Source organism: Fonsecaea monophora (assembly GCF_001642475.1).
Source record: "Fonsecaea monophora strain CBS 269.37 chromosome Unknown Scaff38, whole genome shotgun sequence".
Taxonomy (NCBI): Eukaryota; Fungi; Ascomycota; class Eurotiomycetes; order Chaetothyriales; family Herpotrichiellaceae; genus Fonsecaea; species Fonsecaea monophora.
The window spans coordinates 86,331-103,278 of NW_019173969.1; the positions used below are offsets into that span (position 1 = coordinate 86,331).

At 53.1% G+C, this 16,948-nt stretch overlaps 6 protein-coding genes across 6 annotated transcripts; 3 read left to right on the plus strand and 3 right to left on the minus strand.

Moving 5' to 3' along the window:
• Nucleotides 1-420: 420 nt before the first annotated feature.
• On the plus strand, nt 421-1,953 carry AYO21_05804 (hypothetical protein; the record flags this gene model as incomplete). The annotated part of the gene is made up of 1 exon (XM_022655771.1): nt 421-1,953. One exon carries the CDS (start codon nt 421-423, stop codon nt 1,951-1,953), a length of 1,533 nt encoding a protein of 510 aa, XP_022511883.1.
• Nucleotides 1,954-2,352: 399 nt separating this feature from the next.
• AYO21_05805 (hypothetical protein) lies at nt 2,353-3,257 on the minus strand (the record flags this gene model as incomplete). Its single annotated transcript, XM_022655772.1, has 4 exons — nt 2,353-2,745; nt 2,797-2,931; nt 2,984-3,012; nt 3,074-3,257. The coding sequence occupies 4 exons, from the start codon at nt 3,255-3,257 to the stop codon at nt 2,353-2,355; spliced, it is 741 nt and encodes a 246-aa protein (XP_022511884.1).
• Nucleotides 3,258-4,748: 1,491 nt separating this feature from the next.
• Nucleotides 4,749-6,629, plus strand: AYO21_05806 (hypothetical protein; the record flags this gene model as incomplete). The annotated part of the gene is made up of 3 exons (XM_022655773.1): nt 4,749-5,099; nt 5,213-5,543; nt 5,590-6,629. 3 exons carry the CDS (start codon nt 4,749-4,751, stop codon nt 6,627-6,629), a joined length of 1,722 nt encoding a protein of 573 aa, XP_022511885.1.
• A 309-nt stretch (nt 6,630-6,938) lies between these two features.
• AYO21_05807 (hypothetical protein) lies at nt 6,939-9,273 on the minus strand (the record flags this gene model as incomplete). Its single annotated transcript, XM_022655774.1, has 2 exons — nt 6,939-9,155; nt 9,220-9,273. The coding sequence occupies 2 exons, from the start codon at nt 9,271-9,273 to the stop codon at nt 6,939-6,941; spliced, it is 2,271 nt and encodes a 756-aa protein (XP_022511886.1).
• A 525-nt stretch (nt 9,274-9,798) lies between these two features.
• Nucleotides 9,799-10,203, minus strand: AYO21_05808 (hypothetical protein; the record flags this gene model as incomplete). Its single annotated transcript, XM_022655775.1, has 1 exon — nt 9,799-10,203. One exon carries the CDS (start codon nt 10,201-10,203, stop codon nt 9,799-9,801), a length of 405 nt encoding a protein of 134 aa, XP_022511887.1.
• A 2,555-nt stretch (nt 10,204-12,758) lies between these two features.
• Nucleotides 12,759-16,547, plus strand: AYO21_05809 (hypothetical protein; the record flags this gene model as incomplete). The annotated part of the gene is made up of 1 exon (XM_022655776.1): nt 12,759-16,547. The coding sequence occupies one exon, from the start codon at nt 12,759-12,761 to the stop codon at nt 16,545-16,547; it is 3,789 nt and encodes a 1,262-aa protein (XP_022511888.1).
• Nucleotides 16,548-16,948: the final 401 nt, after the last annotated feature.

Sequence of the window (16,948 nt, forward strand, 5' to 3'; positions counted from 1 at the left end):
TCTCGATACGCCCTGTGACTCGCCAACTCACTCACCCGGATCGATACCTCTCTACCTACATACCTAGGTGTCTGCATGAGATGTACTTATTTGTATGGCTCTGCTTTGACTTACTTGACTTGACCTGGACAAGGTTGGGGTTGGATTTATGTGACTATCTGACTATCAACTAAACGAGGCGGTTTCGTACAAAGAGTACTTCGTGGAGATATATAGTTCAGAGTGATTTTCGCATTTGATCTCCTTGCGTTTCTTGCTGTCTGTCCACATATTGTACATAGCTAACAGAGTGAAAACTGCAAACTCCGGACGCGGGTCAAATAGTCAGGCCCCACGCATTGGTGACGCTGGTAACAGGCTCTGCAGCGTTCGCTTGTTGGAAGGAAGGCAGGTAACAGATTCAGAGCAAGCGCGATTGCGATGAGCGGGAATCACCTGGACGAGAACAATGGTGTACTGGCGTCAGGGCCAGGACCAACCTCAAGCCTAAGGGAAGAAGGAGAGTCGGCGGCGCCGCCAGCACTGCTCCATCGCTCGCTACAGGCACGACCCTATCAAGTCACCAAGGCCAAGGGGCTGTATCTGACTCTGTCCGATGGGCGTACCATCATGGACGCCTGCGGCGGCGCCGCGGTAGCGTGCCTGGGCCACGGCAACGAGGAAGTCCAACAAGCGGTCGCCCACCAGATGAGCACGGGCGTCAGCTACATCCACTCGCTGACCTACACTACCGACGCGGCCGAGGACCTGGCGCACCACCTCATCAACGGGCCCCAGGGCGCGGGCCGCTTCGGGCTCGAGCGCGTGTACCTGGTCAACTCGGGGAGCGAGGCCATGGACGCGGCGCTGAAGCTGGCGAGGCAGTACTTTTTCGAGCTGGCCCAGAAGAGCCCGACGTCGCCGACAACCCCGACGCCGGTCAGATCACACTTTGTGAGCAGGAAGCAGAGCTACCACGGCACCACGGTCGGGGCCATGAACGTGAGCAGCAACCTGCCCCGCAAGGTCCCGTACGCGTGTTTCCAGCTAGACAACTTCAGCTGGGTCACGCCCGCGTACACGTACCAGTACTCGGACTGGCAACGGGGGGAGACCGAGACGGAGTTCGCACAGAGGCTGGTGGACGAGCTGGACGCGCATTTTGTCGCGATCGGGCCGGAGAAAGTCGTCGCCTTCGTCGCTGAGCCGCTCGTCGGCGCCACCAGTGGATGCACGCCCGCGCCCAGAGGCTACTTCAAGGGTGTCAGGCGCGTCTGCGACAAGTACGGCATCCTCCTGATCTTGGACGAGGTCATGAGCGGCATGGGCCGTACGGGGACCTTGTTCGCCTTTGAGCAGGAGGACGTGGTGCCGGACCTGGTCACCGTGGGCAAGGGCCTCGGCGGCGGCTACGCTCCCGTCGCGGGCGTCCTCATCCACAAGAAGGTCGTCGACGTCCTCCGCGCCGGCTCCAGCAGCTTCAACCACGGCCACACCTACCAGGCCCACCCGGTCGGCTGTGCCGCCGCGCTGGCCGTGCAGAAGATCCTGCGCCGCGACGGACTCGTCGAGAATGTCGCCCGCCTGCACGGATTCCTGCACCCGCTCCTCGTCGACACGTTCGCCCCGGCAAAGTACGTCGGCGACATCCGCGGCCGCGGCCTGTTCTGGGGCATCGAGTTCGTCCGCGACAAGAGCACGCGCGAGTCCTTCCCGCCTCGGCTCTCCTTCGGCACTCGCTTCCAGTCCGCCGTCTTTGACCTGGGCGTCGCCGTGTATCCGGGCTCGAGCACCGTCGACGGCAAGAAGGGCGACCATGCCATCCTCAGCCCGCCGTACAACGTGACGGAGGACGAGTTGCGGAAAATCGTCGCGGTCATGAAGACGGCGTATGACCGGCTGGAGAAGGAAGTGGATGCTGAGTCCTGGGTTGAGGACGACAAGGCCGCGAATGGATATGCAAAGGCATATTGAACTTCGAAGATAAACAAACAAAACTCGAGCGGGGTTTTCAACAATTAGAAGTTTGTCTTTCGAAGTATTACTATTACCCTGCGCTGCTGGCTTTCACCACAAGGTCCATCATCTCACTCATTCTTCCGAGCTCGAAAGGAGAAACTCCTCGATAATGTCAGGCCGTGCGATTTCATAAATCCCAGCCCCATTTTCTTGTCTTTAGTGCATCATTCTCCTGAAAATGCAAGTCATCGTAAAACTCATAGAACCCACCCTCTTGCAGGAATGCTACCTGATAAAACTCCAAAAGGTCGGACCATTGATCCCTGGAAACCAATTCTTCGTAATGCATGCCATAGAATGATAAACCCCCCCCCCATTCGAGCACCCTAACAACCCAAAGAATTTTCGCATCCTCTATCGCACTGTTACTTCCGCATTACCCCTACTCTGTGGCCGCTGAATATCTCCGAGCTCATTACCGGTCCCGCTTTGACCCCGTTTCCGTCCCGGGAGGAAATGGAAGTGGTGTTTGCCTTCCTCCTTGTTGGTCCCATTCGTGGTAATGGTTTCACCGTTGGAGTCGCCAAACCGGGACAGGAAACTCTTCTTCTTGGGCTCTTGTGGTTTGCTCGCTTCCTCATTCAATTTTACTTCCTCAAAGATCGGAGCCTCTGCGGTGGAGGGTCTCTCAAATGTAGTGCTGCTTAGTGTCGAGCGCGTGGGGAAGCGGGTCGCCGGTCGCGAGTCTAGAGACGTGCGCGAAGTGAAGCTGTCGGCTTGAAGAATTGGGGAGCGGCCAGAAATATCCTGCGAAATCAGTCAGGCTGCTGTCAAGTTTATGTCAGGGTTGTAACCTACAAAAGATCTTCGGTATGACTCGAAAGATTCGCGAGAGATTGTGAACGCCTCGTTATCGTTGAAACACTGGCGATGGTTGGCGTTTGCAGAGGTCGGCGATTTGGCCCAAAAGGATGGTTTCTCAGTGGGCGAAGGCTGTTGCACAGTCAGCTCCTGTATTGTGATTTAACTCATTGGCATCTCATACCGGGAGATATTCACCGCTGTCGTTAACGGCTGTTCGTCGTTAGTTTCGGCACAACGTTTAATCTGGTGGGGGATGGGAAACGTCGCATACAACTCAATTTGAACTCGTTGGGCTCGACCGTCTTTTCCTTGATTCCCAGTGCTAATGATGGCTTGTCTCTGCTGTAAGGACTCTTGACATTGCCGTCAAAGGAATTGGGGCGAATGTTCTCGTCATTGGTCTCAATGGGCGCAGTCGGGCGCTTCGAGGTGAAGGGCATGCGGAAGGGAGGCATGTTGAAGGACCAGGATTGTGTATGTGTCGTGAAAAGTCTACTGCAAAAAAAAAAAAGGAATCGGTACGTGAGGGGATGGAATGCTTTATGTTATCACAGAGAAAATGTCGGGAGACAAGATGTATGAGAGGAAGAGGTGCGTACAAAAGAGATCATTGTCACGAGTGCCGGTAGTATTGTTGTGGGTTGTGCCGCGGGCAGTGTTTAAAGAAATGCTGACCCCAAGAGCCAACAACCGGGTCCGAAGACGGGCAACAAAACAGTAAGGGTAACACCACGGCCAGCACCTGGGCAGTACGGAAAGGTGCCGGAAACCCGGGAAGGGTTTCTTGCCTTCCATGGGCCCTGAAGGCATCTAGTAGGGTCCTGTAGGCAAAGTTACGCCACTGGAGCTGGGCATTGCTCAAGTGTCATTGGGCATCGTTTGGCGCCGATCATTAACCGGAGTAAGGGCCCCCCTCCCTGCGTAGGCCCTCAATCCAATGGGCATCCCCCGCACCCAATGGGCGATGCACCTGGCAGCTTTGTCAACTCCAGTCATCCACCCTGCATAGGCTTGTCGCATCGCACACCATAGATAGCATCTCAGCTTGTGTTTCGCCCATCACGTCCTTGAAGCAGTATTGGGTCTTATGCTTTGCATGCAGGTACAATAGAGGGCGCGAAAATTTTCTCATCAATGACAATGGATTTCTTTCTTACTGAAATCGAACTGGGTCAAGCCAAGCATAACTTTGATGATTCATCTCAGTAACTGTTTACCATTTAGGTACCACCCAGAGCACCCGGCATCAACGTCTACGTACAACGATGTCGATGAAGGGATCCTCCTCCACACTTTGCCATTCCTCAGCGAATCGTATGACGTCGATGAACAAGTCTCTGCCTTGAAAACTTGGAGAAATGCCCAAGTTCGGATGACGGCATGACGACTATTATCTGATCGCCCCTCGGCAAGCCGTATCAGCCTAGTGAGCCTCAGCCTCATTTCTGTTCCCCATTCATCATTTGCTCTGTGTGGCTTTGGTCTCCTGGTCAATACTGTATCACAGCAGGGTACCTGCGTCTCGACATGCACGCCATTGTGCAGATTGCCGTCCCCAGTACTCCTCTATACCTTGCGTTGCCGTGTCGCCGCGATGTCTTCATGTGATCTGTTTCCTGGTGACTATGGGAAGGGAAAGCTGTGGCAATCATGCAAGACGAGCGCTTCGTGCGTGTGATGCGGTCACAACTTCACAGGAGGAGGGTCTTCACAAATGAGCGTGTGAATACAATCAGACCATTGCATGACCAAGGCGGATGAATGCATGTTCATACTGGTGGGTAGAGGGATGGTGAGTTTGATCTGTCCAATTCTTTCGCGCCACACAGTCCAGGTCTTTATTTGTTGAAAGACGGTCAGCGAACTTTTCAATATCTGGTCGACTGCACCCTTACCCTTTTCCTTCTCTCTCCTTCGATGCTACTAGTGGAAACTGCACATCGCAGATGGCCGCTGCTCGGTTTCGTGCACGGCTGGAGCAAGTGCTGCTGACTTCCTGCGTCACAACTACCACTGCGACCACAAAGTCCAAAGCACCTGGCACGTCAACACTAACATTCCCCTTGCCTCGAGTTTTCCTTCGAGCCATCATTAGCAGTTCGGCCGACCACATCGCAAACTGCTCTATCATTTCATTGGTGCTGGTCTCCATTGCTCTTCAGAAATGGGGTTCTTCCTTTTCATCCTTCCTCGCCTTTAGCATTCCTACCATACCGTTCTCCGGCAACATGCTCGACCCCGTTCCGGAGGGCGCTGTTTTCTTCTTGGAGTGGCCAATGTGGGCCCGGTTAGCCCTTGTAAGAACGAACACGCGACATATCGAGGGACTTGGCTGACTCTTGTGCCAGATCTTAGGTGGTTTGCTTGTGCGTACCCTCGACTCCGTTTGAAATCCTGCTGACTTCTTTAGACGATCATCCTTACTACCGCCTTCGTTGTCAAGTTGAGAAATTGGGCACGGGACAGATCTCTGGAAAGAAGAGCACTAGAAGAACAGGCCGAACGAGGAGAGATGACATTGGTCAACTGCTTGGACGAAGATATACCTTTTGGCATCCGCGCGTTGATCGAAGATCCGGAGGTCGAAGGTGTATGGAACGCTCAAACGGCAACTTCTTTACATTTCCATCCAGCCAGGCCCTCCTCTTCCTCGCAGTTGGCAATCAAACCTATTCGATGTTCGTCGATCTCTTCCACCTCGATATGCGATTCCACGGATTTAGGACTGACGCCACCGGACGGTGAGAGAAGTCACAATTGCCGCTACCTTTCACTGACGCTCAATAGTCCTTACACCGCTCACGGACACCACAGCAGTTGCCGATACGTCAGCTGAATCTTCCTCTTCGAAGAAAGGAAAGACTATTGTCATAAGCTACAATGGCCCATATCTCCGCGCGGAAGCTGCCGACGTCGTGCCAGGTCTGGCAATTTCCGAGTTTGTCCTCAACGCGGACTTGACTGATAATGGTTACGCAGATGTTGTTTCTTCCATGATAAAGGACGAAACGAGTCCTCTATCCTCCAAATTGCAGCTTCGTCCCATTACCAACCTACCGTCACCAGGAACGCGGAAAGTTGTCATTGGTAATAGGCAGAGAAACATTCAGGGACACCAGAGGCCTGAAGTTCGGTCTGATCTCAACCCTCTCGAGCGCATGGAAGCCCATAGGCGCTTCCACGCTGCCGAAAGTGGACAACTCCTCCCCAGGAACCGCCGGCATACTGACATGGCTCTGACGCCAGCGTTGGCTTCGTCTCTTTCAGATAGCGAGGACAGTGATGACTCAGCGTCCCGTACTCTATCATGGCCGGCTCGAAACGGCAGTCTGAATCTCGGCAAGCAGTTTTCTCGCAGGGCGAAAAGGATGGAAGGACCGAGGCCGGTGCCCTTCTGCGCGTTCGTCGATGCCTTGCCCACCGCAAAACCCCCTCCTTCGGCATGGACGGATAAGACCCAGGCCAGAGTCGACGCAAAAATCCTCCCTTCCGCGAAAACCAGTGAGACCGCATCCAACACGTCTCGGCATACTCCGAGCTCTTCTAGAAGTTCGACATCTGCGACAGCAACGACATCACCCACGGATTCGCTCTCGATTGCGAATACTCGATCACGGAAAATCAATGATGGATTTGAAGTACTACCTGCCGGCACACTGGAGAAGGGACCAAAGGTCAAGGATTTTGGAACTCGACATGAGGACTTGGACATGAGGAAGAAGCCTAAGAAGCTGAAGAAACGGCCACACTCGGATTCTGGAAGTCGTCGAAGTTCGACAGAAAGTGGGAGACGCAGTAGTGACACCTTCCGTTTGCCAATTTTCTGAGTTTGTGGGACTTTGCAAGCCGTGTTGGAATAGGGTTCTTATAGCTTTGGATCTGCATGGTTTTACGAGGCTATCCGTTCGTTGCTCAGTGGCAATCCCGTCCGCAGTGGACGTTCGTTGGCATACCTCGATTGTCTTGGGAAATGGTTGTCCGACATGGCTTAAGCACAACACACGAGGCTCCCATAGAGCAAGCACTGACCTATCATTGTTTGTCCACCGTAATGACAATAATGATCATGCCTTCACAGAGGTTCGCTGTCGCGAATGATCGTCTATCTATAATTGCCCGCAAAAGCGTCCACCAATCTATTTCCGCCAGTTTTTACGGAGAGCTTCAAATCTTCTTATGTCCTCTACGCCAACACTCCGCCTCACTTCGGTTTTCGCATGCAGGAAGTCCTCTGTGATTATAGTGTTGGGCCCCCCCGAGGATTTGATACGGCGCACGGCGGCCAAGCCAGCCCTTCTCAACAAGGACTCCAGGTCTGCACCGCTGAACCCGTCACATTCTCTAGCAATAGTTGCCAATGATTCGTCAAACATCAAGCCGTTGACCTTCTTGCACAGGGTCCTCAGGATCTCCACCCGTCCCTCGGCGTCAGGCAGGCCCACGTACAAGAACATGTCCAATCTCCCCGGTCGGAGCATGGCCGGGTCGATGATGTCGGGCCGGTTCGTGGCTGCGATGAAGTAGATGCCCTCGCGGGAGTGGCCGACGCCGTCGAGCTCGGCGAGCAAGGTGTTGACGACGCGGGCCGAGGCCTCGGAGCCGCCGCCCACGCCGCCGTCGCGCGTGGGGACCAGGGCGTCGAGTTCGTCGAAGAAGACGATGACGGGGACGCTCGAGCGCGCGCGCGTGAAGACCTGGCGCACGGCCCGCTCCGACTCGCCGAGGTACTTGTTCAAGAGCTCGGGGCCCTTGACGCTGATGAAGTTGGCGTGGCTGGCGTTGGCGCAGGCCTTGGCCAGCAGCGTCTTCCCGCAACCCGGCGGACCCCAGAGGAGGGTACCCGACCAGGCGGGGAGGCCCAGGTTGGTGTAGACGGCCGGGTCGAGGATGGGGGAAATCACCGTCTCGTTCAGCTCCCTGATATGGTCGTCCAGGGCGCCGATGGACGAGAATGTCGTCGAGGGGATCGTGGCGAACCCTTCTCTCAAGGCAGAGGGCTGGATCTTCGGGAGCGCGGCCAGAAAGTCCTCAAAAGTGACGAGGAGGGTTTCGTCGGCCTCGGACGATGATGATTGGCCTTTGATATACTTGACAAGTCGGCGGAGGGATTTGATGCTCTCTGCATCGGGATGCTTGTCGAGGTGGTTGTCACCGTCACCGTCGCCGTCCACGTCCATGATGTACTTGTCAGAGTTTGCCTGGAGGACGTCTAGATAGCGCTCCATGGCCGTCGCCGAAGCTGTCAGTACAAGGTCATTCAAGTCGGCGCCGACAAATCCCGGTGTGCGTTTGGCAAGGACGTCGAGGTCAACGTTATCGGCCATCTTCATGCCCTTGGTCAAAGCCTCGAGAATTCTTGCGCGGTCAGGCTCGGTGGGTACTCTCATATTGATCTCTTTGTCGAAGCGGCCTCCTCTTCGCAGAGCTGCGTCGAGCGTATCCAATCGGTTCGTCGCGGCCAGGACGATCACTGGTTTGCCATCCGTCTTCTCCAGCGTCAGATCGTCCATGCAGACGGACAGCTGCGCGACAATTCGTTTCTCCATCTCCCGTTGGGCGGTCTCTCGTTTTTGAGCAATGGCATCAATTTCGTCAATGAACAGTAAGCAGGGGGCACAACTCTTTGCTTCATCAAAGAGGTCTCTCAGAGCTTTCTCACTTTCACCCGACATGCCAGACACGATGCTGGTGGCCGAAACGGAAATGAAATTCACCCCGAGCTCTGCGGCCAATGCGTTGGCTATCATCGTCTTACCACACCCTGGGGGTCCGTGCAAGAGGATGCCGCGAGGTGGTTGCACCTTGTTAGAGGCATAAATCTCCGGTTTACTCATGGGGATAACGAGTAGTCGTCTCAGTTCCTGGATCACCGGGGTCACACCGCCCAAGGACTCCAGCGAGACGTGTGTCGGTGGTGATCTGTCGACCGAGACATTGGCAGCTCGACGCTTCTTAGGGCGGGGTTCGCCATTCGTGAGGCGTTGCGCAGTGGCGAGTTGAGGGGATTCCATAGTGGGAGTCGATGCTGGCTTCGTCGTAGAGGCAACTGGCACAATCGAGGTTGACCAGGCACTGACGATGCTCTTGTTCAATTTATTTGACAAAGGTTTGTGTGTCTGCCGCGGCTCTTCCTCTTCAACGGCCACGAAGTCTTCGGAACCAGATTCTTGATCCTGCTGGATGGTTTCGAGCACTCGCTGGATGCTGTCCTCGAGTAATTTTTTCGGTCTCCGGTTCAGGCTTGAATTAGACGCTCGGATCTCGTCGTATACGACAGCGAAGGACAAGGAGGTACTCTGAGCGTCTCCGTACTGCGCACGATCATCAATGATTTTGCGGACAACTTGATAAACCTGCCGACACCATGGTGAGCACAAAATTTCGGCGTGTAAAAATGGAGGGACAGCCCCAGCATACCTCTCTATCCAATCCCTGGCCTAATGTTTGACGACGTCGACCTGCTCGAGCCATGCCGCTCAAGAAGGCGGCGATTCCAGAATTTGTTCAAAAATGTGGGATGTTTCAGTGGGCGCATTTTCACGAGTTTTTGTCTCGTCGCCTCCCCGGATTTGAGCCTCGCTTAGTCTCGAAAATTTCCGGCGGATCATTCACTCTACGAAGCGCAGTGCCGACTATGCGAGTTGTATGAAGAAGCATAAACATTGAGGATCAGTACAATCCCAGACAGGGTGGTTTTATGCAAGTCAACTATGTTACCCGTTGTCCATGTCAATTACTCTAGAACTATTCGAGAGTGACATGTAATACAAAGCAAGTACCCCAATCCTGCTTTGGTTCAGGAGAACGGCGCATCCCAGATGTCTTCATATTGGTGTCCGTACTCGTACTTTAGTCGCCTTGAGTGCCCAGTGTCCTGCCATGTCACATGAGAATAGCCCTTGTCCAGCTACTATGACCCAAGAGCTGGGCGCCTCTTCACGCAGACCGCTGTTGGATTGATTGCCACACTTCTGGCGCCTCAGAGGAATAAGCACACTATTGCTTCTTCTCATCCGTCTTGCGTGAGAAGCCCAGGTCTCCCAGGTGTGTGTGACTGAAGCTGGTCCCGTACTTCAGCCCATAGCCCAGCATACGGTCCATGCCAATGTGCGCGAGCCAGCTCAAAGCTAGTCCAGTGATGGTCTTGTTGTCTCGTGCCAATCCAAAGCATAGAAGAAGTATAGGAGGCGTTTCCGTGTGGAAGGTGTTGTACAAGACAGCGCCGGCTGAGGTGTTGGCGAGATATCCAGCCATGCCCAGATCTGGGGTCAATAGGAGGGCGGCAAAAGTCCACCAAGACTGTCCGGAACGCGAGTAGGCCCAGATGGTGGAACCGAATATGCAAGCACCTTCGAGCTGCAGGAGCCTTCGTGGCCAAGTCTTGACAAAGCCGTCGTTCATGGTGCAGGGGCTGGTACTCTGGAGGAATCGTCTCAAGGTCGCAAGGGAGCTGTGGGCAGGATGGAGGTGCAGAGGCTACAGATGTGGTGGCCTTACTGGATCTATATACAAGTATTCCGTATAGCATTTGCCCAATAATGACGAACAGGCGAAGCTTATAAATACCCAAAAGCGATCGCTTGGCGCTATCAATGCAATGCCCATTCTCCACAAGACAGTCTCCTGCGACCACGGCTGGCACGGTTTATTAGGTGACATTGGCTCCGTTCTTGTGCAGATGGCGCTCCCGTGCACTCTGTGGCTTGCTATAGTGCGACATATGGTGCATACGAGTACGAATACGAGTTCATACTCGTATGTATGAGCACCGCGTACCTCCGGACGAGATACTCGTGCACCAAGCCATCCCAGACACACTTTGCTGCTTCCGGCTATGGATCGGTGCTTGAAGGCGCTTGTTGACATATCATCTATCCACTAAATCTGCTGGTGGGGGCCCTTCTTCGGCCCAAGTCGATAGTTGTTCCTCAGCCTGGTTGCCGTTTAACCACTTCTCCCTCCTCTTTCTTCTCCATTGCCTCCAGCACACCGGCTGATTGTTCCGTCTGCTTTCGTCTGGTATCGCTCCTTCTACGAAGATTGCGGCCTTCACCGAGGTCACTGTCACTGCGCAGTTGCTCGATTCGAGCTCCCTTCCCTCGGTTGCGACGTCCATTGCGAGCGAATTTAGCCCAAAACCAGGCTCCCACATCAGGATAGATGGTTCTATCCCGATCCTTCAAACCGACGACCACCGGTGACATGTCGAGCGCATCATTAGTACATCCACAACCACGAAACCGGGTTTATCCACCGGTACTGGCTCTCCCGTTCTGGATCCAGCGTAAGCTCCTTCGGGCGCAATAGCTGGAGTCGGGGCTGTCCGTCTTCCCTATCATCTTTTCTGTTGTCTGCGCTGTCCTCATCTTCAGACGATCGCGGTCGTGGTCGCATCGTTTTGTCGTCAAGGCCGAGCAGAACAGCATGGAGATGAAAGCGAGTTGTGCATATACCATCAAAATGTCGGAACTTGAGGACACAGGCATGCCGGACAGAAGCTAACAAATCTACCTCGCAATGAACTGCTAGGTCAGAGAACGACTTACGACGTTGATGGTGATATTTCAGAGCTGGAGGCTCGTCTTCGGCCATCGTCTTGCCCATGTTTGGACGTTTGTTCTGGTGCCGTAATGGAGAACATGATCTCGGAAATGAAGCCATCGTCTGTATAATCGTGGTTCCAGGTCCACAACTTCTTTAGGGTTCGCAGCTGAGAAGTGCGGTACGCGCGACAAATGCAGAGCTGGAAGCAGGTTGAGCGGAACAAGATCCTCATCCTGCATTGCTATCAGGTCAAATGGGGAACTACAATCGGTTTCTTGTCCGGGACAGGTTTCCACTAGACCTAGGCTGGCAGACCCAGGCTCCATTTCATATTGGGTCAAGGTTGTCGCTTCGATGGACTGAATGAATCAATACCAATTCTGATGGGCCTCGGAATCGGTGGTCGGCCTCCCGGATTACCATGTTCAGATATGAAGATCTTGATAGAAGAAGCCAGCTTGATTCAACACAACAGCAACCTATAAATCTCCTATACCTGGCCAGTGATAGCGAGTGGATACGGTTGTCCATCTTCTCTGGTCCCTTCATGCTCGCGATCTTCACAGGGTGGACTTGTGGTGCGCAGAAGTGCCTGCCACCAGACACGGTGTTGTCCAAAGGTGGCTCTCTGCATGCGAAGCGAGCATTACATCCGAACTCTTACGAGGGCGCGCACCAAAAGTACTGTTTACGCTAATTCAAATGACTTACTATGAAAGGAGATTTTCTGAGCTTGTAGGCACTCTTACCTATCTCTTAGCTATAAGTCAGATCTAATAGGCGGCCGCCTAAACTATATTTCCAGTCTCGCTAGGCGCTATAGGCGTCAAGTATTGAGCTCCCATGTCTTCGGGGGCCCTTGTGAGGGCCAACGAAAACAAAGTCTATCGTCTTTTGATACTTTTGGTGCGCGCCTCGGTAGTTGATGCGCTGTGGTGACTATTACTCCCAAGGCCATAGGCGAAGAAGAGGATGTCCAGGCAGCAGCGCAGCCGCTACCAGAGCGAGTGCCAAGGCTAGTGAGGCTCAGACGAGGTCCGCAGTCCGGGGAAGAAAGAATTAATTATTGGAGCTGGTGAGGCGAAGGCCAGGCACGCAGGCTCTCGGTGCTAGACTCCGACCCAGACTGGCTTGCAGCGGGCAGGGCTCTTGTCACCTTAACAGGGCTGACAAACGAGGCATGTGGCATTTCAACTGCTCTTACATTTTCTCACTTTGCTTGTCTACGCTCCTCAAAGAAAACCGCTAGATATAACTTAGACGCTGTTGTTGACGCCTTTTAACAAGCCACTTTCCCACATGTTACTACCCGTCAGCCTCTGCTGACAAGCCCGTTTCAACCTCCATGCGCATAACGAACGGCTCGATGATTCGATGATTCGCACTGCTATCTTTAGGCCCATCGTGCCTGGATGCCCGTCCTGAACCCTTTCCTGCGCGCGCTCTTTCAGAGTAGTGTGCTAGGTCATGCGCTCCCCGCCCAGAACTACGTCCTTCTTGTCCCTACGACCGAATCCCTCTTTTACGGCCAGGATCGCGAAACCAACAAGAGGTACGCCGACCATGTCGACGACGAAGATTTCCTTGGGAGCCACATCCTCCGAATCATCCCTGCGACGGCGGAGAAAGATGGGAATGTCCGTGACAGTCGTGGCAAGGCAAAAAACTATTCAACCGTTAATGGGCGCACGGTGATTCTGAAGGAGAACACCGTGTATAGTAACAAGGGATTCAAACATCTGAATCAGGCGACTCTTTTGAGCGACTTGCTGTACTATTCGCCAGGAAATGACATGCAACAATGGCTTGTCTACTACATATCGAAACCTCTGACTGGGCTGTTCGAGGCATTGCCCATCAAACCGGCCATCATCGGAGAGACCAGAATCAACCACGCAATACCTGGCTCCTCGTCCTCATCATCTGAGCCCCCCACACCGAAAAAGAAAGACATCAAGACCTTTGGACAACTATTGGAAAACTTTCCTATGATACAGCGACAGATGCAACCCGGACTAGAAAGATTGTTTAACGAGTTCAGCAAGGAATTAGGAAAGCCTCTCCCACCGCCACCCTCGCGCAGTCCAACACCCAGTACTTTAGATGGGACGACTCAAGCTTCGGAAACCGGGTCTGTCAGATCGAACGGGTCCGTTAAGTTGCCGTTCAACTCTCCCGCCTATTTCGAGGATGAGGAAGATCTTATGCGAACAGCCCTGGAGACTGCTGTCACAGCTGCGATTGATTTGTTCCAAGGCGTCGACAAGCAGCAGCTTTCCTACTTGGGTGCCACAACCGATCTGACGGGTCCTGATGTGGAGAAACTGATCGAGCGTTACGTGGCAGAATATGTCCATCCTACTTTATTATTCCCTCGCCTGTGTTCATTTCATAAGGCGCAAGATCAAGAACTTGATAGGCGGATACGACAGATGGATTGTTTAGACGTCTCTCAGGTTGGCATAGTCCTCGAAGACGGTAGAAAGGGCAAAAGAGACCTCATCAACCGGGTCAACCGTGGTGTCGCGGTGTTTCGAAGGATGGGCGTTGCCGGGAGTCCTCAAGAAATGCTCGACATCCTTCTCGAGACCCAAAAAGTGGTGTCGGAGCCACAAGGCATTTCAGACGAAGAAAAAAGGGCTGTGGCTGCAATGACAATAAACGCAGATATTCTGGTGTCCATGCTCCTGCTGGTGGTTGTCCGCGCCTCCGTTAGGCATCTTCAGGCAAGATTGTCCTATATGCAGCGCTTCATCTATATTGACGACGTCGAAAGTGGCGAAATCGGATATTCTCTGAGTACATTGGAGGCTGTCCTGACATATCTCGCAAGAGATGCTGTTGGTTTGCGAAAGGCATCAAAGCAAAATCAATGGCTGTGGAAAGCCGTAAAAACCGGAAACATTGATGAAGTCAAATCAATATTCGAAGAGTCGGCTATCTTATCAGACGACCTCGTCGATGAACCTGCAGAGATCCCATTGTCCAGAGCAACAACAGCATCAGCCAAATCGTCCGAATCATGTCCGAGAGTGACGTTATCGCGAACTTCGTCGAGTGAGGGTGGCCTGTCACATGTATTTCCTTTTCAGGCAGCCGAGAGAAAGAATTTGCTACCCAAGCAGAAGAAGAAGGTGCAAATGGCAGCTAGGAGCATGTCAGTCTCATCAGCGTATTCACAATCCTCTCGGGCCGCGACAATTGAGACATCGCTGAGCGGGATTGAGGGCGACACGTCTGTGCAGAGTCTGGCTCAAACACAGGATGCTGCGGGAAATTCGGTCCTGATGATGGCAGTCGAAAACCAGCGATCAGAATGCCTTCGATACCTGTTGAGTCTTACAGAATATTACAGTACTGAAGCAGTGTTGTCAGATGTAACACAGGAAGGGGCTACATTACTGAGCGCCGCAGTACAGTTGGCCAACATGGATTTGGTTGATATCATCCTCGGCTATGTCGAACAACACGCCGACGAGCAAGTATTCCGCGAATATCTATCTGTAAAGGACTCTCGAGGACGGAGTGTGGCACACTACCTGTTCAATACTCCTCAGCTGATCAAGAGACTCGCAAATGTCCTTCCGTGGCGGCAAAAGGATAGAATCGGCCATACCCCCTTGTTCGCGATTTGCCGGACTTATGACCACCCTGACTATAGCAGCATGGTTTCCGAAGCCCTGACCGCTGCAAAGGAAGCTCAACACGAAGGGGGTCCACTCCGTGTGGAAGACCACATGGACAACAAGGGCAACTCCTTGCTGCATATCGTCAATGATGCTGCCATCCTCCAACGGATCCTACAAACTTGCGAAGTCGATCTGAATGCCATGAACGACAAAAAATTTACCCCCTTGATGCTGGCAAGCAAGTACGGGAGAGTAGACATGGTTCGAATTTTCCTGAGCGACCCACGAATAGATTTGCATCTACGCGAGTCTCGTGGGCTAACTGCTGTGGAACTGGCGAAAGATGACGAGGTGCGGAATCGGATTGACGACTTGACCTTGTTCTCGCCTTCCAATACAGCCGATGCTACGGGACGGATTACAGCAATTGTCCGGTCATTCTTCGTCGAGGATGGTTCAACAAGATTTATTCTCAAGTCGGGTGCTCCAAACCCTGCGGTCTCAAGCACAACCTATACCATCACCACAAGCCGGCGCTCCTTACAAGACTTCGAAAACCTGGCAAAATGGCTCTTGATGGATTTTCCAGCGTCATACATGCCGACGGTGCTAGCCTCGAACTTCCGCAATCCATTCCAGCTACACTCCCGACCATCCCGTGCCGCGTTGTATGATATACAAACCAATCTCGACCGGTTCCTGAAAATTCTATTGAAACATCCTACTTTCTCCACGCACGAAATGCTCTGGGAATTCTTCCTCGTCCCAGATATGCAGCAAGAACAGACAGCGGATCGAGCCCGCCTGAAGGCAGAACTGATACAAGAAAAGATTAACGATGAATATGACCCTCTCATTTCTCGGGCAGACATGATTGCTGTGGACGGTCTGGTTTCTCATTCGAGAGACATTGTACGGAAAATCAACATCTGCACCAGGTCGTCCATCCGGAAGGGTCATGCTTATGTTCAAGCACAGGCGGATTTTGCAGAGGCGTTGAGCTTATGTTCGGTGGCCTTTGCAACGATGGGAACACCTGCAGCGACACTTTCGAAGATGCACGTCGACGCTTTTTTGAAATTTGCGGCTTTGATGCATTCTGAGCCGGCGAGTTCTCCTCTGCAGAACTACATTTGCAGTTTGTCCTCGTTTCAATCGACAGTTGCGGCTGTGCAATCCGCACTACTGAAGCCGAGCGCATTGATTGACCGGATCACGGCCGCCCAAAGAGCGATGGAGAAGGATAAGTCAAACTTGGCGAATAACTCGACTCCTAGAAAAGGAGTCTTAAAGAATCTCAATCTGCCTTTTCCGGGCACGGAGGAATCACGTATAAAGGTCGTTAAAGATACGGAGAAGAAGATCTTGGAGAGAGGATTGGAGATCGAGAAATTGGGCCGAGAACTGAGATATTCTCAGGAGGTGGTTGTTGGAGAGCTGGCCGGTTGGACAACCTGGAGGCAAGAAATGGGCCGCGGAGAGATGAAGAGGCTTGCTCGAGGGATTGTGGTCCGGGAGCAGGAACGGCTGAAGGCTATGGAAAGAGTCCTCAGAGCATTGAAGGGGAGCTGATTGATAGCCATGTTTGGATCCCGAGGCCTGCAAAGAATTGGCGGCTTCAAGGGTACAGGGACAGAGATGGGTCGCGTGTCTTGCTTTTCTTTGTACCTAATGTTTTTGTGGCAAGCGAAGGATATCGATGGGGTCGAATTGGCGTGTGTGTGTATAAAACCTGCGACAGCGGATGGGGTCGATTCATCAGTCAATCATACCCAGCCGGGATGGGATTCTAATATAGACCAGCATGTTGTACATTCTTCGTCGTCAAGACGTTCCATGCGTTCTTTTGTACTGATTGTCTTATTCCATTCGTTCGTTCGATCATACATTCTTCTGGGTTCCACTTAATTGCGTCTCGTCTCATCGTCATGCCAGGCAGGCCAGCGCTGGATGGAACTCAGGCGCGGCCAAGA